This window comes from Lontra canadensis, unplaced genomic scaffold (assembly GCF_010015895.1).
Source record: "Lontra canadensis isolate GAN:19392208 unplaced genomic scaffold, GSC_riverotter_1.0 scaffold18, whole genome shotgun sequence".
Taxonomy (NCBI): Eukaryota; Metazoa; Chordata; class Mammalia; order Carnivora; family Mustelidae; genus Lontra; species Lontra canadensis.
Window position 1 is genome coordinate 17,811,527 of NW_022631012.1, and position 22,589 is coordinate 17,834,115.

A 22,589-nucleotide genomic window follows, 5' to 3' on the forward strand; every position below is an offset into this window, starting at 1 on the left:
TCACAAACTTCACTACTAAACAAAGAGGAAATTAATGCTTTCTTTGCCTCTTTTATTTTTTTAAGATTGTATTTATTGGAGAGAGAGTGAGCATGAGCAAGGGCAGGACAATGGGGGAGGAGAGCAGAGAGAGAGGGAGAAGCCCACTGAGCAGTGAACCTGATGCAGGGCTCCATCCCAGGACCCTGAAATCATGGCCTGAGCTGAAGGCAGAGGCTTTAACCCACTGAGCCACCCAGGCACCCCTTCTTTACTTCTTCTTATCCCACACACATCTTCAAGACCAGCTCTGGTTGTGTCTTCTCTACATAGCATCCATTCACCATGATCTCTTGCCTCGGAGTGATAGCATTTTTAGTATATACTATTCATGTATATTAAAGAGATACTACTCTGAGACATCTCTTCTATTGCCTCATATTATTGTTGAACAATTGTAATTTCACTTTCTACATATGCATGTCTATTTCCTGATATATACCACCTCCTTAGTGTCGGTATTTTGCAATATACTACTTTTTCCCTCTGTTTTCCACAGTACCTGATACAATGCTGTGTGTATTAAAAGTACTTAAGTTCTAGTCAATTAATAAATCATGGTATAACTTCAATATATCTGGATGGATAGAGACTTCTTTAAATATATATCATTACTATTTTAACTAACTTAACCAGATACTATTCTCTGGAAAATGTTATAAAAAAGAAATAGGATAGATTACTGCTCAGTAATTCTCGATTATGGCCTAATTTCAGTTTAACTTCGGGGCTTATTGAGAGCTTGGGGCCACTTTTGATAAAAATATTTTTAAAAAATTAATTTTGAGTATCATTCACTTCTAGAATAACATACCTTATACCTGTCATTCCAGATTGAGCAATTTAATGCTGAAGAAGAGGCGTTTGGTTGGCTACCATCAATATACCCTCAACGTAAAAAAATCCAAGATGGGTTGAACCCTTACCTCCGTCTCTATGAAACTGCTGTCGAATTCAGCAACAAATACCGAGGATGGACTGAAGGACCGTATCATAAGGTGAATCCCGACCAAGTAGAAATAGATGTTGGAAATTACTGGAGAGGACTGTATAAGCTGGAAAAAACCTTCCACGATTCTCCAAATGCATTGGCAATGACAAAAAAAGTAAGAGCAAAGGTAGAAGATTTCAAGCAGCACATTCCTCTGATTCAAGTGATCTGTAATCCTGGTTTGCGCCCCCGGCACTGGGAGGCCATGTCCAGCATTGTTGGCTTCCCACTGCAGCCAGCAGACGATTCCACTGTCTTCACTTTTTTAGACATGGACTTGGAACCGTATCTGGATAGGTTCGAAGGGATTAGTGAAGCAGCTAGCAAAGAATATTCTCTTGAAAAGTCCATGGACAAGATGACGAATGAGTGGGACGCAATGGAATTTGTCATTCTTCCTTATAGAGAAAGCGGGACATTTATTTTGTCATCAGTTGATGACATCCAGATGTTGCTGGATGACCACATTATTAAAACACAAACTATGCGAGGCTCTCCTTTCATTAAGCCTTATGAAAAACAAATAAGGTAAAGTAATATTTACATGACAATGTTTAGGCTGTGTTACCATAATTGTCACTTAACTGTAATATACAGTTCTTTTTGCAAGCTGATTCTGCCCTTCCTACTTAATATTTTAAATAGTTGATTGGAAGGAGTGATAACCTTTTTGCATTTGGAATAGTACTTACTCCTTTGCTGTAACCAAGGTAGTGGACAATCAGCCTTTGGATATTCATTTTTATTGTGTCCAGTCTGATCTTACACATTGAACTCAAAAATAATTTCACATCTCTGCACGTAGCTCACAGGACATATAAACCGTGACACTGAAGATAATGTCATTTTCCAAATACACTAATTAGGTTATTGTAGATTATTCTCGAATGCTTATTGTAATTTTCACTTCTATGGTAAGTGCAGAAGTATGAACGCTACGACTATAGCCTGGGGTTTCAGGCATCAGACACAGATGCTTAAATTAAATCCTTATCCCGTCTGTTTCTTTCAATTTTTGTAATTTGTATGAAGCGGTTTATATTTGCCTTAAAAAAGTCCAAATCAGACTACCATCTTCAATGGGAATTCGTATGACAAGGGAAAGCCAACCGCTTGGCAGTGTCCGCCTCTGGTTACTGTAGTGTTATCCTAACCCTGAGTGTGCTCTGCCTTTGGCCTAGTCCCTCAGGCTGCTCGGCCTTCTACCTTGCTTACTCAGATGTGCTCATCGAGAGTAAATTTTTTAACCACTCTGAAAGTGGTATAACCAGACTCTACTTTTATGGGCTACCCATGAGATCATTGGCTAGTGGGAAATCTTCCGTGTCAGTCAGGGATTAGACGGAGAAAGAGGGAAGAACGGCAGGAGTCAGAGGCATTTGTTTCCTCGTGTGAAAAGATGTTAAACAAATTCGCTGATAAATGCTGAAGTACTTTTAGAAGAGTGAAAATGCCTGGTGACTTTTAGGACTTCCATTTACAGGGCTTGGTTTTAACAGTCTAAAATTGCAGGTCACTAATTATAAATGGTGCGTGATGTATTAAACTACACATAAAGCTATCCCATCTCTAAGGTCTGTTGCCACTGACCGATCATCCTTCTGAATGGCTATGTTGTCTCTTATAGGATAGTGACTGCAGCGATCTAGCTTCACATCCGGCTCTATCATTTATTAGTGGGTGGACCTCAACCGGGTATTTCTCTCTATGTGCCTTGTCTCCCCACTGGTAAACAGATACACTAGACCTTATAGATTATGGTGAGGAGGGAGCAAATACATACAGAGACCTTAGACTTGTGCTGATAAAATAGTAAGTTTAAAGAAAAAATAAGTTTAGAGTGTAATTATAATATTTATTCTTGAGGACATCTTGTCGTTATTTTTGTTCTCCATATTTAGAAATGAACTGATCACTACTGTAGATTAAAAATGCTTCCTTCTCATGAATGACACAGTATTATATTTTAGATTATGTAGATTTTTCTTCAAATGCCACTTAGATCTTCTGAATTGAAATATTGTGTTCTGGAAATAAAGCCTTTATAGGCCCAAATTAAAAAAAAAAGAAGAACGTTAAAGGAAATGAATCTTGGATGTAACTACTTTTCCTACGAAGTTCAGAGTGCCCTTCACTAAGAACAGCATTACTGTCTCCAAAATTTCACTTCTCAGTTGGTACCCTCTAGCCATGGAATTGATTTGCAGAAAGGTTCATTGCTGTGGCATATACAGAAACCAGCCCGTTTGTAGATAGGTATATCTGAACATGTGTATCCATATAGACATACATGTGGGTGCGATTGTTTTAAAACAGACCTTGTAGAACAAATTTAGCGATTTATTGTCAAAAGCAGGTAGAAGAATGGAGCAGGAATGGCAGCGCTGCATACAGGACTGATAATCCCAGGGATCATTTTGAGTTTTGTCATATGAAACGTTGCTTGATTTTCTGTTGAACCACTGTGTTTTGCTTCTCAGAGAATGGGAGAGCAAGCTCCTGCTACTTCAGGAAATTCTGGATGAATGGCTCAAAGTCCAAGCCACATGGCTGTATTTGGAGCCCATTTTCAGTTCTCCAGACATTATGTCTCAAATGCCTGAGGAAGGAAGACGGTTTACAACTGTGGATAAAACATGGAGAGATATAATGAAAAGTGTTACGCAAGTAGGTGAAAATTTCTGAGAATGTAATTATTTGGTTGAAGTGACAAGATTTTTGTTTTGAAATAATCCAAATAAGTCATTTTCTTTCCCCCCACATATGTTCCTTTTTCAGATATTATTTTAGACTCCTAAGAGGAAGAAATATAAACTGAGTAGATATTTTGTCCTGACTGCTTCTTGAGGTTCAAAGTAATTTGCATTATTTAATGACCTGTGGTTCTATTAGTGGTTCCTCCCAGATGCTCTGGCAGGAAGACACCGGTACACAGCACTTGATGTCCTCTCTAGTCTATGCCCCCCTTGTTATGAGTGGAACCACTGCTGAAACTGCACTATAGTGGAAACATGCCAGCATGTCACTCCATCAATAAATTTCTCTTCGGGTATCTAAAAAAAAATGAGTTGTAAAGATAAATTTAAAGAGACCAATAAACACAAACAAAACGCAATCAATCAAAACACAAATACTGAACTGACAATTCAAGGATGGAATTTGTTTCCCAAACTAGAAACCTGAAAAAGATACCATTATTTTTGTTCAATTCAAAAGACATTTATTGCCTGTAAAGCATGGTTTTGTATGTTACTAGGAAGTTAACATTGAAATAGAAGAAATATTAGTTATTAAATTATATTCATTAAATGAATGTAAATTTCTCCATCGGTCTTTTTGATCAAATACAATATTGGAAGGTGGGATAAGTATTATCTTAATATTTTCCTACTTTAAAATAGAAATACACATATTTTTATTATTTAACATTGAAACACGACACAACACAACACACAACACAACATATTGAAAGTTGTGACTATAATCCTAAATATGGATAATACCGTATCAACATCAGCTATATGATTTGCTAGGAAAAATAAAAGATAGACATGGATTTAATAAGTTTACTTCATTTTATGTAGTAATACTTGAAACACAACTCTGTAGAAACCAAATTTTTATAAAATTAATCACACTGGAATGTTACATTTAAAGGACCTGTTGGTGAGTCACTTTGTAATACATTTAATCATCTTTATTTTAAAAGTTTAGGCTTTCATATGTCATTTCCTTACAAAAGGGCACAACTCTTACAGCACATACACATTTTCACTGGAAAAAGGATCAAGTAGAATTTTTTTGGTTGCCCAAAAAAAGCAAACAGTAGATGCTTGTATTTTCCTAGTTAAGATAACTTTTAAGATAAAAAAAAAAAATTCTCTTTTTGGGTATTTGATCAAAATACTTTTCAAAACCCCATATTGCTAAGGAAATTTTATAGTCATTTTAGTACCTAGGAAAAGGACAGCTTTGCTGAACTAGTAAATTAAGGAAGCAGATCTTCAATTCTATCAAACTGCTGAATTAAAAAACAAACAGGGGCACCTGGGGGGCATAGTCGGTTGAGCGTCTGACTCTTGGTTTCACCTCAGGTCATGATCTCAGGGTTATGGGATTGAGCCCCACTTTGGGTTCCATGATCATTGTGTAGTCTCTGTAAAGATTCCCTCTCCCCTTCCTCTGCCCCTTTGTCCTCTCTCTAAAATAAATAAACCTCAAAAAACAAACAAGTACACCTGAAACTAATAAAACACTGTATATTAAAAGAAAAACAGACAAAACAAAACAAATATTGCTTACTCTTATTGCGAAATAAGCAGTTTCCTTTGGGTGACACTTCCTTTACTCATGCTGTAATACCTGATTGTCTTCCTGAACTGGCTTTACATTTCTTTTTCTCCATATATTAGGATTCAGGACAGCTTTTGTCCATACTCTCCAAAGCTTTGAAAATAAACCTAAGTCCATATTTTCTCAGAAAGGCTAATGAGATGACCTGTGTAGTAGAGACATCATTGGATTAAGTGTTTGATACAAAAAGCCATCACTTTCCATGTGAAGGATTCCTAAGAAATGTTCTTTTAGAGCTAGGCAAGAGAAAAGACTTGGAGGTTAAATAAAGAATGTGGAAGATAATTTCATGTCTTGAAACCTGCTGCCGAAGATCCTGTCTCACTAGGAGAGGCTCCATTATTGACCTTTCAATCTAATTCCAGAATTTTTCAATCACTATTATGATAGTTTTGCCTATGAAGACTTAAGGCTGTACCTGCTGCAAAACCTCATTTTCACATTCTACCCAGAGCTCTTCTCCTTTGCGCAGGGTAGGTAAAGCTGAGGTTCCAGTAAGTTGGAGAGATGTGGGAGGTTGCCCTCCCACACTACTTCTCTCCTTCCTGGGCTTATTGCATGGTGCTGGGACAAAGAGAAGGAGGTTAAGGGGGGAAAGAGATCAGAAAGAGGGGGAGAAAGAGAGAGGGCAAGAACGAGAGGATTTACTGATATAACTGATCCAGCCAAACCGACTGCCCTTTTCGTTGGTGGTCAGAAGATGGCCAGCCTCCTGTCAGTGTGGTCCAGGCACTCATCGTATCTTTACTTTTGGTTACCCCAACTGGTCTAGCTTTTTGATACGTTGTGGACACGCGGCGTTCACTGATTGACTCAGTATGGATTGGCAAAGCTCCTGACAAGCTCTGTCTGGTAACAGATCTATCTTGAGCATCTCTCCCAGGTTTGAGCATCGTCTGAGCAATTTGGCTGCATCTTCAACCTGACTTTCCAGTGGTGGCTACCCCCCAGGTGTTTCATGAGTGTGTATTTTGAAGTGTGTCGCCCTTAAATTCATCTGGGGCTTGCAGAAAGGTGGGATCCACCTTCTGTACCTCGTGGTAGCCATGAGCACATGGTCTGTGCCTCTCCTTCACCTGGTTGTTCTACCACAACATCTTCTCCCATGGTTCTCTTCCTGCTCTGGTCGCACTGGAGCAGACTTTTAGTTGAGGTAGATGTCAGCTTCCTCTCTTCGCAGACACTTGAAAACATTTCAAGGGATTCTCTTGGAGTCAGGAATGGAAACCAGTTAACTGCCTCCCATTTGGAGGTGAACGAAGTGGATAATCTCTCTTCATGTATACTGTGCTCACTCCCAAACTTGACTTCTGACCTTTACAAGTCTTTATTTGTCGTCCATATGGGCAGAAGAAGGCACTCTTGAGCTTCTCCCCAAAACTTTTCCTCTTAGTGCACATAAATACCGTTCCCCTGCTTGCTCAGGTGAAAAACTTAGGAGTCAATTCTGTTTTTCTTCCTTTCTCTTTGCTGTAGTTAATATCACTTCGCACCACACCATCTCCCTCCTTTCTAGTGAGCTGGAAGGCTAAAAACCACCTCCCTCAGACTCTCTAGCATCTAGTTTTGGGCAGTGAATGAGATTTAGACAACTATAAACACTCACTCGGGATTTGGAAAGCATATGTGAAACAGCAGACATCTTGTTGACATTTTAGCTATTTCTGCTGTCAGGCAAGATCATGAGCACATGACTTCTTTTTTTCTTCTTTTCCAGCAAGAATTCAGTGTCTGTTCATCAGTTTTATAGGTGTTTAGAGGCAGTGCTGATGGTGGCTTTCTGAGCCCTGGATTCACAGCCACATAGTGTGTCCTCAAATGCTGTAGTGCCAGTGCTGGTATCCTTTTGTCCTGATTGGGGCAGGGGCAGAGCTCGGAGTATGCTCCCTCAGACCTTCTAATGATTTTGTAATCACTTCATTCCCTATGTCAAGTGTCTTTTTTTTTTTTTTTTTTTGCTTAATGTACCCAGAAGGATTCTATTTTGTACTAAAAGTATGAACACCTCAAAGATGGAACTAGGATTGTTTATACGGCCTAGTTTATATGGCCTAGATGGTTTATATGGCCTAGTTGAGGATGGTGAGAATGTAGTTACCATTTGAAGATGGAACCCTGGAACTACCTGGCATGCAGTACAAAAATCACTTGAATTATGCTCTTGGTTTCCTGGAATGAAGTCTATTTTATAGGTAACGCTCTGGTGGACCAGGTGGCTGCTGGAATCAGTCAGTATGGTAGGAATTTGAGATAAAAAGGATATGAGATGGGCTGAATTCTTTTCAAAGCATTGGAGAAATTAAAGAATGATATGGCTTAATTCAGAATTTGAAGCTCTACTCAAGGCATAGTCAGAAGACTAAGGAGCTACAGTGACTGCCCTCAAAGAGCCTCTTATTTTGCCCAACTACAAGTTTGATGTAGCCAAAAACGAGCAATAGAGTTTGATTCAGTGGGTTGGTGAATTACAATGTAATTTAATTCGTAGGTTTGTCAGATCTATTATGTAAAAGGTAGGTCACTTACCAAGAAAGAGTAAGATGATGAGAACTGGAAATGGGTACATTTGGGTTGCTTGGATCGACCCTAGGTAGTCTGGCCCCATATCACTGAGCCTCCCTTGCCGGAAGCCTTGGAAGAAACCTGAAAGATACGCAAGACATTGTACCACAAGGTCCAAACCTTTAGCTGGGAGAAATAAGTAGAGTTTTAAATTCTGGGTCGTATAAATGATGTGAATCCACATTTTCTCTCCTAGTATTTAAAAGGTTTAATGAGTATCTTATAAGTATGTAAATCACCCAGTAGATTGTCCCTTGAGCTGCTGAAAGTAGTGATACTTGTGAAGCAGAAGACCCATACAGTTTGTAAAATTATTCCTTTAACAACAAAAATATATATGACAGTCAATCATTCTTTTTCTTCCCCTCCAGGAGACAGAGAGTAATGAAAGTGTCAAGGGAGTCATACAAAGTTTCAAATTTCTAGTAGCTTCCTATTAGAACGTCTTACTATTATGTTCTGAGAACACAGCTAGTAAGTTCTATCCTGGTGCCCCATGGAGGCCTGTACTTCCCTTGAGTTGCCCTGTGTGTCTACAGGCTCGCCTCATCCGTGTGTGCTCACGTGTCAGCAAATGCCTACTGCGGAGCTAGATTTTATGGCACAACTTAAAGGGACTTAAAGCCAGTTTCATTTTACAATGATGAATAGCTTTCCTGAAGAGTGGCAGATTATAAATTGTTCATTTTAACTCCATGAAACTGCGGGAGCGGAGTAACTTCTCCTTTCTTCCACCCACCCGCCCCACCCCCAGTAGCATCTGTCTGTCTGTCTGTCTCTTCAACAGACAGTGACAGAAGAGAAAATGAAGGTGGTTCCATGTCCATGTGCTTCCTATGCTCATGCCATATTAGGGGCTTCCGATATTTTCTGTAGTTTGGTCCTTGTAACAGCTTTGGAAGAGCACTCTTATTCCCACTTTAGAAATAAGAAAACAGATTCTGGTTAGGTAAGTCACCCAAGGTCACACAGGTGATAAGTAGCCTTGGGATGTAGGAACCAGGTCTTCGCTTTCCTTTAGCTGATGCAGTCTCTGTTATGGTCCCCTTCTCGCAGGAAGGAAGTGAAGGTTCTTTAGTTTCTAGTCATGAGATGATTATTTTTGAAGTCCGCACACAAAGGTACATAGATTATTGCCATTGTTCATACAGAGCTCTCATGGTTTTTTCTCATTGAGCTAATCTAAGTAGGTTTGACCTCAGGAATCCAACAAAAAATTTTTACTTAAACGTTAAGTGCTTCCAGAGGTATTTCTTCTGTAAGTGTAAGATTTGGGGAAAGAAATATGACCTGTTGTTTTAAATAGCGGAAATTTTCTTTAGCTTTCAAACCTAAGCTCCAAGATAGCAATACTGCAATACGTTCTTTGGCTGAAAATGAAACAAATATTGTTAATTTGTGAGAGGAGTTTTTCACATTTACTAGCAACTGTTCAGCTTTTTGTTTGTTTTGTTTTGTTTCCAACAAGGAAAGGCACATGTTACCAGAAGGTGGCACTCTGAGAACATCATTTTGGTTTTCGTTTTTAGGAGTACAAGAGTACTCCTCTATCCTTTCTTGATTGGATGAATTGCACATTTAAATTATGATCTGAGTCTTTGTCATGCTTCTTTTTACATGCGTTTTTTAAAAATGCTATTTAAACATAAAAGTGTTAGGAAAGAAAATGTCGTTTTAAAATTGTCTCTTTAAAGAGAATAGAATGATCTGTTATATGTTTCATAGGAACCTGTTTTATTGAGAAAACAGGTATTAATGATAATTATATTATTTGATTAAATTGCTGTGTTTCCAAGTTACACTGTTAAAATTCAAAACAAGGGGCACCTGGGTGGCTCAGTGGGTTAAAGCCTCTGCCTTCAGCTCAGGTCATGATCTCAGGGTCCTGGGATCCAGCCCCACTTTGGGCTCTCTGCTCAGCAGGGGGCCTGCTCCCTCCTCTGTCTCTGCCTGCCTCTCTGCCTCCTTGTGATCTCTGTCTAATAAATAAATAAAATCTTTAAAAAAATAAAATAAAAAATAAAATTCAAAATAAGCAGGAAAATGGATCTTCCCTTTTTAGCCACATTCCAAGTACATTAACAAAAACATTTTAGAGAGTCATGCAGAAGTATAAAATTTCTGTATAGAACAATTTACAGCTGACATTTTTGATCTCTTAATCATGCTGAGTGCCACAAGTAAGCTAAATTAGTTAATTTTGAAATTCCATGTTTAATTTTTTAACAACATTCTCTTAATATCTAAAAATTTTCTACAATGCCCTGTTACATATATTAATAAATATACTAGTATCTTCTCACTATTATTTGGCCTGGTTATCAGTATTTCCAATGTGTTTTAGCACCTTTTCCTAACATATTGATGCTTACTTAGAAAAGAACTTTTCTTATTTGTCGTTGGTGTCAGTGGTGATCACTGGGCTTGGAGTTAAAAGACCAAGGCTAGACCTAGATGACATCAAAAGAAGTAAAAAGAATTTTATTTCAATGATATCTAAATTATATTTTAAAAATATGTTTCTAAAGATTTTCTTAAACCCAGTGGTTATTTATATGGATGTTTTATAAATCAAGAAACTATTTACTATTTTAAAATATCAGTTCTTAACACCACCTCTTGGTTAGAAGTCTCATCTTGTGTCCCACAGCATAAAAGAAACTCTTTTAAAAACTTGACCATGTTTGAATAATGTTAAACCAAACAGCTCACAGTGGTACTTTTCTTTTTTCTTTTTTTTTTCTTTAAAGATTTTATTTATTTGACAGACAGAGATCACAAGGAGGCAGAGAGGCAGGCAGAGAGGCAGAGAGAGAGGAGGAAGCAGGCTCCCTGCTGAGCAGAGAGCCCGATGTGAGGCTCCATCCCAGGACCCTGGGATCATGACCTGAGCCGAAGGCAGAGATTTAACCCACTGAGCCACCCAGGCGCCCCCAGTGGTACTTTTCTGTGACAAAGTGTTCAGAAATCCAGGCCTTCACAGTAGAGCAGTCATGGCTTCCAGAGAGTTCAGGAAGACGATACCTGGAACTTGAGTGCTTCAGCAAGCAGTATTACTGTGTCCTGCCAAGTACATTTCACTGTAGTGTAAGATTTTTATCAGAAACTCCTTTCTTCACCCCCAAACGCTTACAGTTTTATCTACAGTTATAAAACAGGATTTGTATTATTTTATTACTGATAATAATAACATCTGAAATGGTGACAATTTATCATTTTTTAAATGCTTTTTCTCCAAGAGTAAAAGGCGAACACAGGTCAGACTGTTGTTTCTCCCATCCTTCCTGTGATTTGCTGTTCTTGCCCCAGGCCTGGTGGTGGTGCCTGCCCTCCTGCTCACCCTCCTTCTCACTTCCTCCCTGCACCCTCCTCCCTTCCCTTCCCCTCTTGTCTTCTGTCCTCTCTTTCATACTCATTTTCTGCTTCTCACGCTTTCCAACTTAGAATGAGAAACTTGAACGTTATTATTATGGTTCAAGTCAACACAACTCTTACTAATTAAAGAGGCTAGTTACACCTAGACTATGCAGGACTACTTTTTAAAAACATTTGCTTTAAATTTCAGTTAACCTTTGTTCAATTAAAAACATGCAATCTCCTAGTTGTGTAATATGAATACAAATAAAGCTGGTACCTAATATTTTTGAGTTGGGTATTTTTAATTTTTAGGACAAACATGTTCTACAAGTTGTAACTATTGAGAGAATGCTGGAAAGGCTGAAAAAATCAAATGAACTTTTGGAACTCATTCTTAAAGGACTTAATGAATATTTGGAAAAGAAACGTCTCTTCTTCCCCAGATTCTTTTTCTTGTCTAATGATGAACTTCTTGAGATACTGTCTGAGACTAAAGATCCCACTAGGTAAGTAACTCATATATTACACATAGTCATGTGTAATATATGTAAATGTAATATATGTAAACACATGGCTATGTGTTTAGCTGTTTAACTTAATTTTTAAAATAAGGTAAAATGTAAATATATATAATTATGTTCATGAATATTCTAAATATTATCAGTAACCAGTGTAATTATTACAAACAATATCATTGAGGGATATTTTTCCACATGTGATACATGTTGGGGAGGATTTCATACTTTATTTTCTCTTACAGGTTTTTCAGAACACTTCACTCTTCTAGTGGCTTGCAATGACCCACACAGGTGTTCTCGCATTATCCTTCCTATGTATCCCCCACTAGTTTTCTTGTTCATTCTGTTACAGTCCTTCCAATTCCACTATAAGAGAGGAGGCAGCCTCCTCTCTCGGTGTACTGTCCTCTTTGCATAAGATGCTCTTTATCTAAACATCCATGACTTCTTTTACCTCCTCTAGATTTTTGCGGAAACATGCTCAAATGTCTGCCCCTCAGGAAGACTTCCCCTGACCACTGTATTTAAAATGGCAACCATTCCCGCCTTCCCTAGCCACCTTTCCTGGACTATCTCCTCTGCCCTCTTTTCCTTCAGCATACTTTTTATAATCTGGCATACTCTGTAATACTTACTTGTTTACTGTCTGATTTCTTCTAGCAGAATATAAGCTCTGTGATGGCAGAGATTTTTGACTTTTTTTTCCCCAATGCTGATTGTCAATTCCTTAGAAGAATGTTATATTTAGTATATAGCAGAAAGTGAATGGATATTTATTAAATTTGTTAGTTTTGTGCCTTGTGCCTTCAAAGTCGGAGATAAGTAATCCAGACAAAAAGATAAATTTAGACTCAGATTTCCATCTGAATTTTTATGCTTCTTTATTGCCTATTGACTTCAACTGGTTATTGGTAACATGCCAAAAAATGAGGACTTTAGCCCTTCCCATCTCTATTACAATGACTATAGTTGAAAACCTTCAAAGCAGTTGATTTAGCAAACTGTGAAGCATGTAAAATGCTAAACCTAGTTCACAATTTGTAAGTAGTCTCTGAAGATCCCAGTTGAAAAAGTTAGTTTTGTGCATTTGAAGATTCTTCCAATTAGTGTGTTATCTGTTAGTTAAGATTGGTTTGCTCCTTACATTACTTTTAACATCTTTCAATTCATTGTGTTGGAAACAAAGCCTCATGGGTGTCTCCTCTGTAGCTCTTATTATAATTATAGTTTAGCAGATCTTTTTGTGATTATTCAATTAATGATGACCTCCTACTGGACTGTGTAATCCGTACAGGCAGGGATCATGTCTTTTGTTCCCCCTCAGTGTTTCATCTCCGACAGCATCGAGTAGGGGCCTAACACATAATGCACATTTATACATTGTGAATGAAGATTGATACACAAAGAACACTGACAGATAAGGAATTGCTTTAATTTGATTAATTCTCTTAAACATTTTTCCCCCGACAGGGTGCAACCTCACTTGAAGAAATGTTTTGAAGGAATTGCAAAAGTAGAATTTACAGAAACTTTAGACATCACTCACATGAAGAGTAGTGAAGGAGAGGTTGTGGAGCTCACAGAGACGATTTCAACAGCCAAAGCCAGAGGCCAAGTGGAGAAATGGTTGGTGGAGCTGGAGAGAGTCATGATTAAATCCATCCACAAGGTACTTTGCTGTGTTTATCATTATTTCCGGTAAAGATATAGAATATTAATGTATCATTGGGGGAACCTGCAACCAACTGAGGTTGGCAAAGCATGTGACTCTGGCTCTCGGGGACCTGAATTTGAGCCCCATTTTGGTAGAGATTATGTAAAAAAATGTATCATTAATATATGCACTTAGTTGTTTTTTTTTTTTTAAGACGGAAATTGAGTCGTGAATTACCAGTTCAATTGTAATAGATAGCTTAAAGACAAAGATATGGTCTATGAAATTAATTTCATGGCAATTCACTTAAAAAGTGGGATAAAATACCATTGAAACTACAGAAAACTTAGGTGTTAGTCATAAGTCCCATTTCTTGCAACCACATGCTGGTTCTTTCATTATTAATCAAACACACCTTGGTGTATAAAGTCTATATTTAGTCTTGCCTTGAATGCATCTCTCTGTAGTTCCACATCAGTCTCCCTGCATGTATATTTCTATAGTGAATCTTTTTGTCCTGTATATATACAAAATATGTCCCAAAATGTTAGAAAATCACAAATACTTTCTTTAACAGTCACTTCATATTTTCCATGTCTCATAAAACACCAACTCAGTCATTGATAATTATTTTTTATTAGTAGAAAATTCCAAGTCATGGCAAGAAATATAGATTAGTTGAGCACTTAAATTCATTTTTTCACTGTAATGTGGACTTAGCATTCAAGTTCTTCATCAAGAATAAAAATCATGATTGAGTTGGGAATCATGAGAGCAGGAATGCGAAGGAAATATGGTATGATGTCTTAACAGTTTTCACTGATTTTTCAGATTCTCTCACACATTATTGAAAAAATTCATTAGAATCTAAGTGTTCAGTGGATATCATGTGTCTAAGTGCTTCTTTCTCTTCTTAAGTATAGTTTTAATATCTGCCTGCATCATAGTTTTTAAGTAAATATAAAGTCATTTCTCCCTATTGTGGATTAAATATCCATGTGGATACAGCTGGCTTCTTTGAATTGTTTCTTATGATAACTTCTTATTTGTGGAACCACTGGGTCAAAGAGATGAGACTTCATAGGCCTTGATACATGTTGACAAATAAGATTCCCATACACGTAGCTGTAAGCAATGTAGATGAATTCCACTTTGAGCACGACTTAGCAGCCTTGGTTATATGGTTTGTTAATTGATGTGCACAGTGATAACTCATTTTTTTAGGCCTAATACTATTACAACTATTATTTTAAATTTTTTTCTCAAAGCGCTTAGGAAAGTTATTTTGGTTGCTATTCCAGAGCATTTAGATGGGGTAGAAAGGGATTGTGTAGGAAGTATCTTCCCTTAATGTTTATGTATAAATTTGTGTTACTGAAATATGTTACTCAACTGCAGCATAAAGTACCACAAAGAGAGATATGTGTGTTACTATATTTTACTGTGTGTATTTGCATTCTTTCAAGCATGCTTAAATTAAGTGAATTTGGGGTCATTTGTAAATTTAAAAAGTCATGTTCTTGGCATGTTTGCCCCTTTATCTTACTAGATTATCATGTGTTTGTTATTTCCAAAATATATATAAATTCATGTATGTATATATACATATATTTATATATGGCGCACTTAATAAATCTTACACATAATATTGTACAACTTTTCATAATCATATTTCTCCTCATCCAACTATGTAGAATGGTGATTTAGATTTTAATGTCTTCCTCTTGTTCTTTCCGCACTTCCTGTCTATCTATTGTACTTCCATTCTAGAATGTATATTTACTGCAACCTTGACATTTCTGTACAGCACCTTCCATTCTCTGCGTGCCTCCCACCTCCGTTGTTCGTTTTCACCTGCCCTTTTTGTGGCTTCTTCTAGCCTTTGAAATTTTCTTTGTTATCCATAGCCAACACTGCCCTTCATCTCTGTTCAGCTCCTTAAATACCTTGTTAGCCTAGAAATCCAGAACAGTTCATACATCCTTTATGTATTTCTCAGGAAAATCTAATTCTGACAGTCTTCTCTGAAATCAAACATTAAAGTGGGTATCACCTCACAGGCAACATTACTATTTTTGATTGATACACAGAAACGATTAGATTTGATTGATACACAGAAACGATTGTTTCTCAATATGCCTGGTAGAAAAAGTGGATACGTCAATCCACTAAAACATATGGAGGAGAAGTACATGAATTTGACATAAAACATGTAGCAAAGAACATAAATAAGACTTCTTGGCTTTCTTGGTACTTATCTCTCCATAAATGAATTATACACCTGAGCTTGTCATCATTGCCTCGGGCACCTAACTACAGATTAAGAAGTGAGGTCTGGAAACACAGAACGAACTTGAGAGGAACTGTGTGGTTTGCCTCAGTGTGTGTGTATTCATGAGCCCATGGCTGAATGGGGATCTGATGAAGTTCAAAGAAAATTATTGTCTATTTGATGGATTTGACAGATCTCATTTGGAATGACTTAAATTTTTATTTCAAAATAAAATTGCTTGTGCTTAATCAATCCAAAAGCACTAAGATATCTGCGGCTACAACTAGTCAAATGAGTATTTGATGTAATTTGGTGCACACAGATTGATCACGTATCTACAAAATAAAATGCTATGTAATGTATTTTTCGGTCACAGGTATATGGGTAAACTTGAATTTAAATTGTCTAACCACTGCTTTGAGTCCTTGTAACTGACTAAGATGTAAAAAGTTGAACAGTATGAGTTAATCTCTTTAGGAGGTCAGCTCTTCATTGTTTAGCTCACTCAAGTAAACTGTAAAATGATCCTTCCTATTTTTCTTTCCAATTAGGTAATCAGAGCTGCAATGCTCGCCTATACACAAGATATGCGAATTAACTGGGTGAGAGATTGGCCAGGACAGACAGTGCTCTGTGTATCTCAAACCTTTTGGACGATGGAAGTACAAACAGCTATTGTAACAGGACAAGAGGTATGTATATTATTACCCCCAGGTTTTTCAGCATTTTTCAACTACTACTATTGCCAGAATACACTAATTATAAAAAACAAAATGAAGATAGTCCTCTTAAAACGTCAAGGGTACTTGAGCCTCAATCCTGTACATTTTTGTACCTTTCAAAATAGAATGGTAATAGAAGTAAGAAACTTCCTAAACTCAGAAAGATGAGGAGGAAAAATAATGTAATTCTCTTTTCTGCCTTGAGTAAAACCACCCTATGAAGACAAAATATTGGCTGAATAATTTTGACTATTTTCATTTTTATTCTTAATGTATTGATTTTTGAATATTTTGAGTGATGCTTAACTTTAAATGTTGTAATATATTGGTTATACTAATTTAATAATATTAACTGGATTTCTATTAGTAATTAATAACAGAAACCACAATTAACACAACATTCCTGTCCTTGAGATAGGATATCAAGTTGACCGATGCAATGTCTGATGACAACTGGAATGTATTAGTCATAGATCTTTTGTTTAAAATCATGAAATTTAAATATATTTTTGACATGGAGTTTGGTATTATTGTCTTTAGCTCTAAGGTACTGTTGAATGCTGATAGTGTTAAGGTTTGAGAGAAACTGATATTCTCTGTAAGCAGGCAGACCCCATAGAGGAAGGAGCTGTGTGACACATGCTTAGTTCTGTCAAACTTAGCAACAAGTCATTTATTTCTATCCTGTAGAGAGGAATAAGGGCATAGGGGAAATCAGGGTTTTCCCAGAAAAAGTCTGTCTTCATGGAACACAGGCCATTGGGGAACAGGGGTTTCCCTTAGAGCAGTAAGCTCTTGGAGTTACTTCTGGGCTCTTGGCTTCTAGCACCGTATGTATTTTTCTTTTTGTTCAGCGAGTCTAGAGAATTCATTTTCTCTCTTTACTTTTAAGCTACTACTTGTCAACGTCCCCGTCCCGGTAGACTCCTGGGTCTCCCTCCTTGCTTGCTGGTCAGCTTTCCAAATCAAGATACTAACTTTATCACTCGCCACTGTGGGGACATAGTCTGCAGGGAACAAAGAAGTAAACGTGAGCAGATGAGACAAATGTGTAGGCATCTTCCAAATTTCTTCAGTTTAAATGTGGTATTTATCAAACCTCTACTCCTCTGTCAAGTCCATGTTTTTCTTTGGTCTCACTCTAAGCGACCTGCAAAAGGCAGGAGTTGATGTCCAGCATTAAATGTAAATGATACCTTTTTCATGCTTCTAGTTATCTCCCAAGCAGAATTTGAATCTCAAGGGACATGTAGTTTAGGTCACTCCCATGACCATGTGTCCTCTGCTCAAAGCTATCTGCTGTAATTCTTATCACATTGCATACAGATACAAAGAGGAGTTTTATTTTGTTTATAGCAGAGATTGGGTTATTTACTGACTCATTTATCAGTCTATTCAGTTTTTCTCTGCTCATGTTACATGATGCAAGTATGGAGTCATTACAGAGAAAGGCGAGATGAGAACCCGTGCTACTTGAGGGCGATTCAGTGTCACAGACTCAAAAGTTCTGTAAAACCGTGGCTTAGCGAGACTTAGCAAGTTACACCTCCGTTTGCTGCTTGCCAGACTGCCCTCTTCTGTTGCATTTTATGGTGCTTTCAAAGCTAAGTTTCATGATATGAAATTAAGCTTTGTATGTGTCCTAAAAAATTAATTCCTATTCATCTGCTTGCGACTGCGCTATTTCATGAAGCCTTTGATCGCTATCTGCGTACCCTGTGCCCGCTTGTCTTTCATCCATGTTTAGGCCCTTCAAGTTCTGTAGCAGCAACATGAAAGGCTCATGTTTTAGTATTCTATAACCCTGATGGTGTTTTAAAAATTTAACATGTAGTTTTATCATGGGAGGCTAGCATATGTTTTAGTATTGTATGTGTTGATCATTTTTCCCCTAATTAATGTGCAGTTCACATTTGAAACTGATGACTTTGGTGGAGCTGGAGACCCTTGGCAGCCTCTTGGGGCACTGGAAACTTCCACTCTCCACAAACATCCCATGTTGTCTGGAGCTTGATGTTACAGAAGCCCTATGTGTTACACTGTCATGCTCCCAGAGGACCTGTCTGATTTATTTATGTAGCAAATGGTGGAACCAGTCTGCGTGACGCATGAGAGGGACTGTAAAACGAATGAAAGAATTGCTGCTATCACAGAGCTCAGGATATGGCAAATATTGATGTGATTTTGAGTCATTGTATCATTGCATATGTAGAAGGATCTAGGTATGATAAAAATATTTGATTTCAGATAGGGTTTATTGCGGCAGAATATAATAGTAGTTACCTTTAGATTCATCCACTCACTCCCTGTGCAGAATGGTCCACAAAGAGGAAAATGTAACAAAAATGCTATCAATATCATGATTGTTTTCCCTGTGTCTCTAATCTGAATTATCATTGATTCATATAATATTGTTCCTAAAGAACTCAGTTTATCACAGTTTGAAGTTAAATTTTTGTTCTAAATCTGGTTTCCTAGGATAGGAGAAAACATTCTGTTCCTGTGTGTAGTAATAAATTCTTATGGACATATCATTTGTACTGTCAGGTCTAAACGTTACATTTTTATTTTATGTTTTGTGTTGAATTATAGGATGTAAGAACCAGTAAGGGTCACATGATCCTCACTTTTACCGATGAGAAAACTAAGATGTGCCCAATGGTGTGGCTTAGGTTCTTAGAATCAAATTGGTTCTTACTAATTTATATGTTCAACATACTTGAATTCACTAATTGATTCCAGGAATTTAAATACTTACATCTACTGAAACATAGGTGGGACAGAAGTTTACGTTTCACTGCTTAGGAAGAGAATTAATAGCAATTGATCAGGTAAATAATATGAAGGCAACAGTGTTCAAGCACCAAACTTTTGAAAAAATTACCTCCTTAAAAATAAAGATAAAATCGTTCAAGGACTAAGAAAAGTGCCCCTTAGGGAAACAGCTTGCAGTCTCCAGCCCGGTCCTTTAAACTTTTTCTCATTCGTGGAAATGCTTCCTTGTGGTTACATCACTGGTCCTGAAGGACCGCGATGCACGCCTTGGTGCCCAGTGTTTGTTAAATGTTATTGGAGTGGAGGACGCAACCCCAGCAGCGGGCTGGGGCGTACTGACCCTTCCCTTAAGCGTAGCGGTTCTCGCTGATTCAAACTTGATTTTCATTATAGACCCTCTTCTCTTTTCTGACTTACTGATTCGGCTTACCCCCACCAAAAAAACAGGTCCCAAAGCAAGCCTGGCTGTCAGAACTAGCATTGCTCACCGGCTCAGCAAGCTTACCCAGCAGTCCTGGAGGCCTGGTGGACTACAAGGCCGCTGGAGTCCGGGGTCTCGGGGAACCGGTGCTGCTGAAGCTTCTCTTCCTATGTCCTTCTGCTCTGCCAGTCTCTGGCGGGCTTTTCCGCAGTGGGGATGAAGGCTGGCAGTGGCTTCAGGCAGACATACTCAGGGTCCTCCAAATGTAGCGGGAAGCACTGTTTCCCACCCTCTGCTTGTAGAGCGGTTCCTGGGAAGAACGATGATTGGCTCAGGTTGTGTCATGCCTCCTCCCACCCCTTGTTGCCAGGCAGTGGGGCGAGGTGATGGACAGCTCCTCAGGACCACGGAGCAGACCGGACTGGAAATAGACATGGAAAGGACGATGAGTAGACACAAACCACGTGTGTCCACTGCATCTCGCCAGATTGTCCTTGTTCAGCTAATGCTTTCCTAGTAAGAAAAACAAATTATTTTTAAATTAGGTCATATGGGGAAAAATGTACAGAAATACCTTATTCAGACTACCTCAAAATGTTTTTGTTCAGAAAAATTCTGATTATGATAATTATATCTAATTTTCTTTTAGGCTCTTGAGCAATACTTGGAAAAATGTAACATGCAAATTGATGATATTGTGACTTTGGTCCGTGGCAAATTGTCCAAGCAGAATCGTGTTACTCTGGGAGCCCTCGTGGTGCTGGATGTCCATGCTAGAGATGTCCTCACAACACTTGTGAAAAAAAAAGTTAGTGATGAATCTGACTTCGAGTGGTTAAGTCAGCTTAGGTACTATTGGCAAGTAAGTGATATCACTGAATGTTATTACATGACAATTTCAGCTCATAGCTTTTTAATTTGTGCTTGCTTCCTCACATGGGAAATAGTATCCGTAATACAGGATTTTTTGCTGATGGCTGACTATACCCACACAAGCATTCTCCAGACTAAAGATTAAGGCAGCCATTTGTACCAAAACCTGTATCTTTATCTATACCCGAATCCATACTCAAATGTATAAATACGTATATAGAGAGACACCCACAGAAATTGAGTGATTATAAAAAATTTCTCATTTTAAATGAGTCATTATGTTTGCTGAATCTGTAAAATATCTGAACTGGGCTGCTTAAAATTGCATTTTTAGATTTTTTGATATATCTAAAGAATATTAAAATATCAGACTTTTATTGCGATTTAATCATGAAAGTTTCCTGTTGTTGATCAACTGAAGGAACTGTAAACATGATCCAGAAAGAAGGCTCTATCAGGACACCTGGAGGGGTGGTGATGATGGTCACGACTGGGAAGGCGGGAGGAGTAGAACCGTTAGCACAGTGGACAAGGTGGGCCCAGTTGAGAGTGGGAGGAAGCTGCTGAGGCGGTCTGGAGATACGGACTCAAAAATTCTAAGCAGATTCACTTCTGTGGAAGGCTTAAAGGTATGGAGTGGGAGGAGAAAATGTAAGAACCAGACCCTTGGAAAACCATAAGAGAGGTAGTGGATAAGAGCTCCCTGTGGAGTAATTTCAAATGCCAGACACTTCCTTTACCAGATTTATAACCTGGGCAAGTTACTTACTCTCTGTAAGCATCCATTTTCTTACCTGTAAAATGGCAATAATATAATACCCACTCTGTAGTGAAAAGAATTGAACAACTAATTATAAATATAGGAGAGCAATGAACTATCAGAGAAATTTTTTTTAAAAAAATCCCCACTTATATCAAAAATGTAAAATACCTAAAATCAAACTTAACCAAGGTGGCAAAAGACTCGCACACTGAAAACTCTAAGACGTTGGTGAAGGAAATCGAGGAAGACACAAATAAATGGGAAGATATTTTGTTCTTGTGGATTGGAAAATTAATGTTGTTAAAAAGTTCCTACTACTCAAAGCCATCTACAGATTCACTGCAATCCCTGTCAACATTCCAATGGCATTTTTCAGCGAAATAAAACAGTCCTAAAACTTGTGTGCAGCCATAAAAGGCACCAGAGCCAAAGCAGTCTTGAAAAAGAACAGCAAAGCTGGAGGCATCATGCTCCCTGATTTCAAATTATATCACAAAGCTAGAGTAATCGAAACAGAATGGTATTGTCATAAAAACAGACACATGGGTCAATGGAACAGAAAGGAGAGCCCAGAAGTACACTTAGGCATATATTTCAAATAATTTATGACAAAGGAGCCAAGAATATACAATGGAGAAAGAAACATCTCTTCAATAATAGTGTTGGGAAAACAACAGCCACGTAGGAGATACTGAAACTGGGCCACTGTTGCACATCATACACAACAATGAACTCAAAATGGATGAAAGACAGGAATGTAAGACCTGAAATCATAAAACTCCTAGAAGAAAACATAGATGTTAAGCCCCTTAATTCAGTCTTGGCAATGATTTTTTTTTTTTAATCTGGTGACAAAAGCAAAACAGACAAGTGGGACTACATCAAACTAAAAAGTGTCACCCAGCAAAGGAAACCATCAACAAAATGAAAGACAGCTTCCTGAACAGAAGAAAATACTTGCAAATCGCATCTGATAAGGGGTTAACCTCTAAAATATATAAATAACTCCTACAACTCAATAACAAAAACACAAACTACCTGCTTTGAAAATGAACAAAGGAGCTGAATCGACATTATTCCAAAGAAGACATACCGACGGTTAACAGGTTCACGAAAAGAGGCTCAGCGTCGCTCACCATCAGGGAGATGAAAATCGAAACCACCGTGAGAGAGCCTGTCGCAGCTCTCAGAAGGAGCATTATCAAAAGACAAAAGATAACAAACACTGGTAAGGATGTGGGAGAAAGAGCCGTTGTGCAGCGCTGCTGGGAATATGAATTGTGCAGCCA

The 22,589-nt window shown here is 38.0% G+C and overlaps 1 protein-coding gene across 2 annotated transcripts in view; it reads left to right on the plus strand.

Moving 5' to 3' along the window:
* DNAH7 (dynein axonemal heavy chain 7) overlaps positions 1 to 22,589 on the plus strand; it is a 275,773-nt gene that overhangs the window by 73,699 nt on the left and 179,485 nt on the right. For both annotated transcript variants that reach the window (XM_032860188.1, XM_032860189.1), the window contains 6 exons: positions 873 to 1,558; positions 3,511 to 3,697; positions 11,615 to 11,808; positions 13,291 to 13,489; positions 16,298 to 16,438; positions 20,314 to 20,526. In XM_032860188.1, coding sequence (XP_032716079.1) covers positions 873 to 1,558; positions 3,511 to 3,697; positions 11,615 to 11,808; positions 13,291 to 13,489; positions 16,298 to 16,438; positions 20,314 to 20,526 — 1,620 coding nt within the window. The remainder of the gene's footprint in view (positions 1 to 872; positions 1,559 to 3,510; positions 3,698 to 11,614; positions 11,809 to 13,290; positions 13,490 to 16,297; positions 16,439 to 20,313; positions 20,527 to 22,589) is intronic.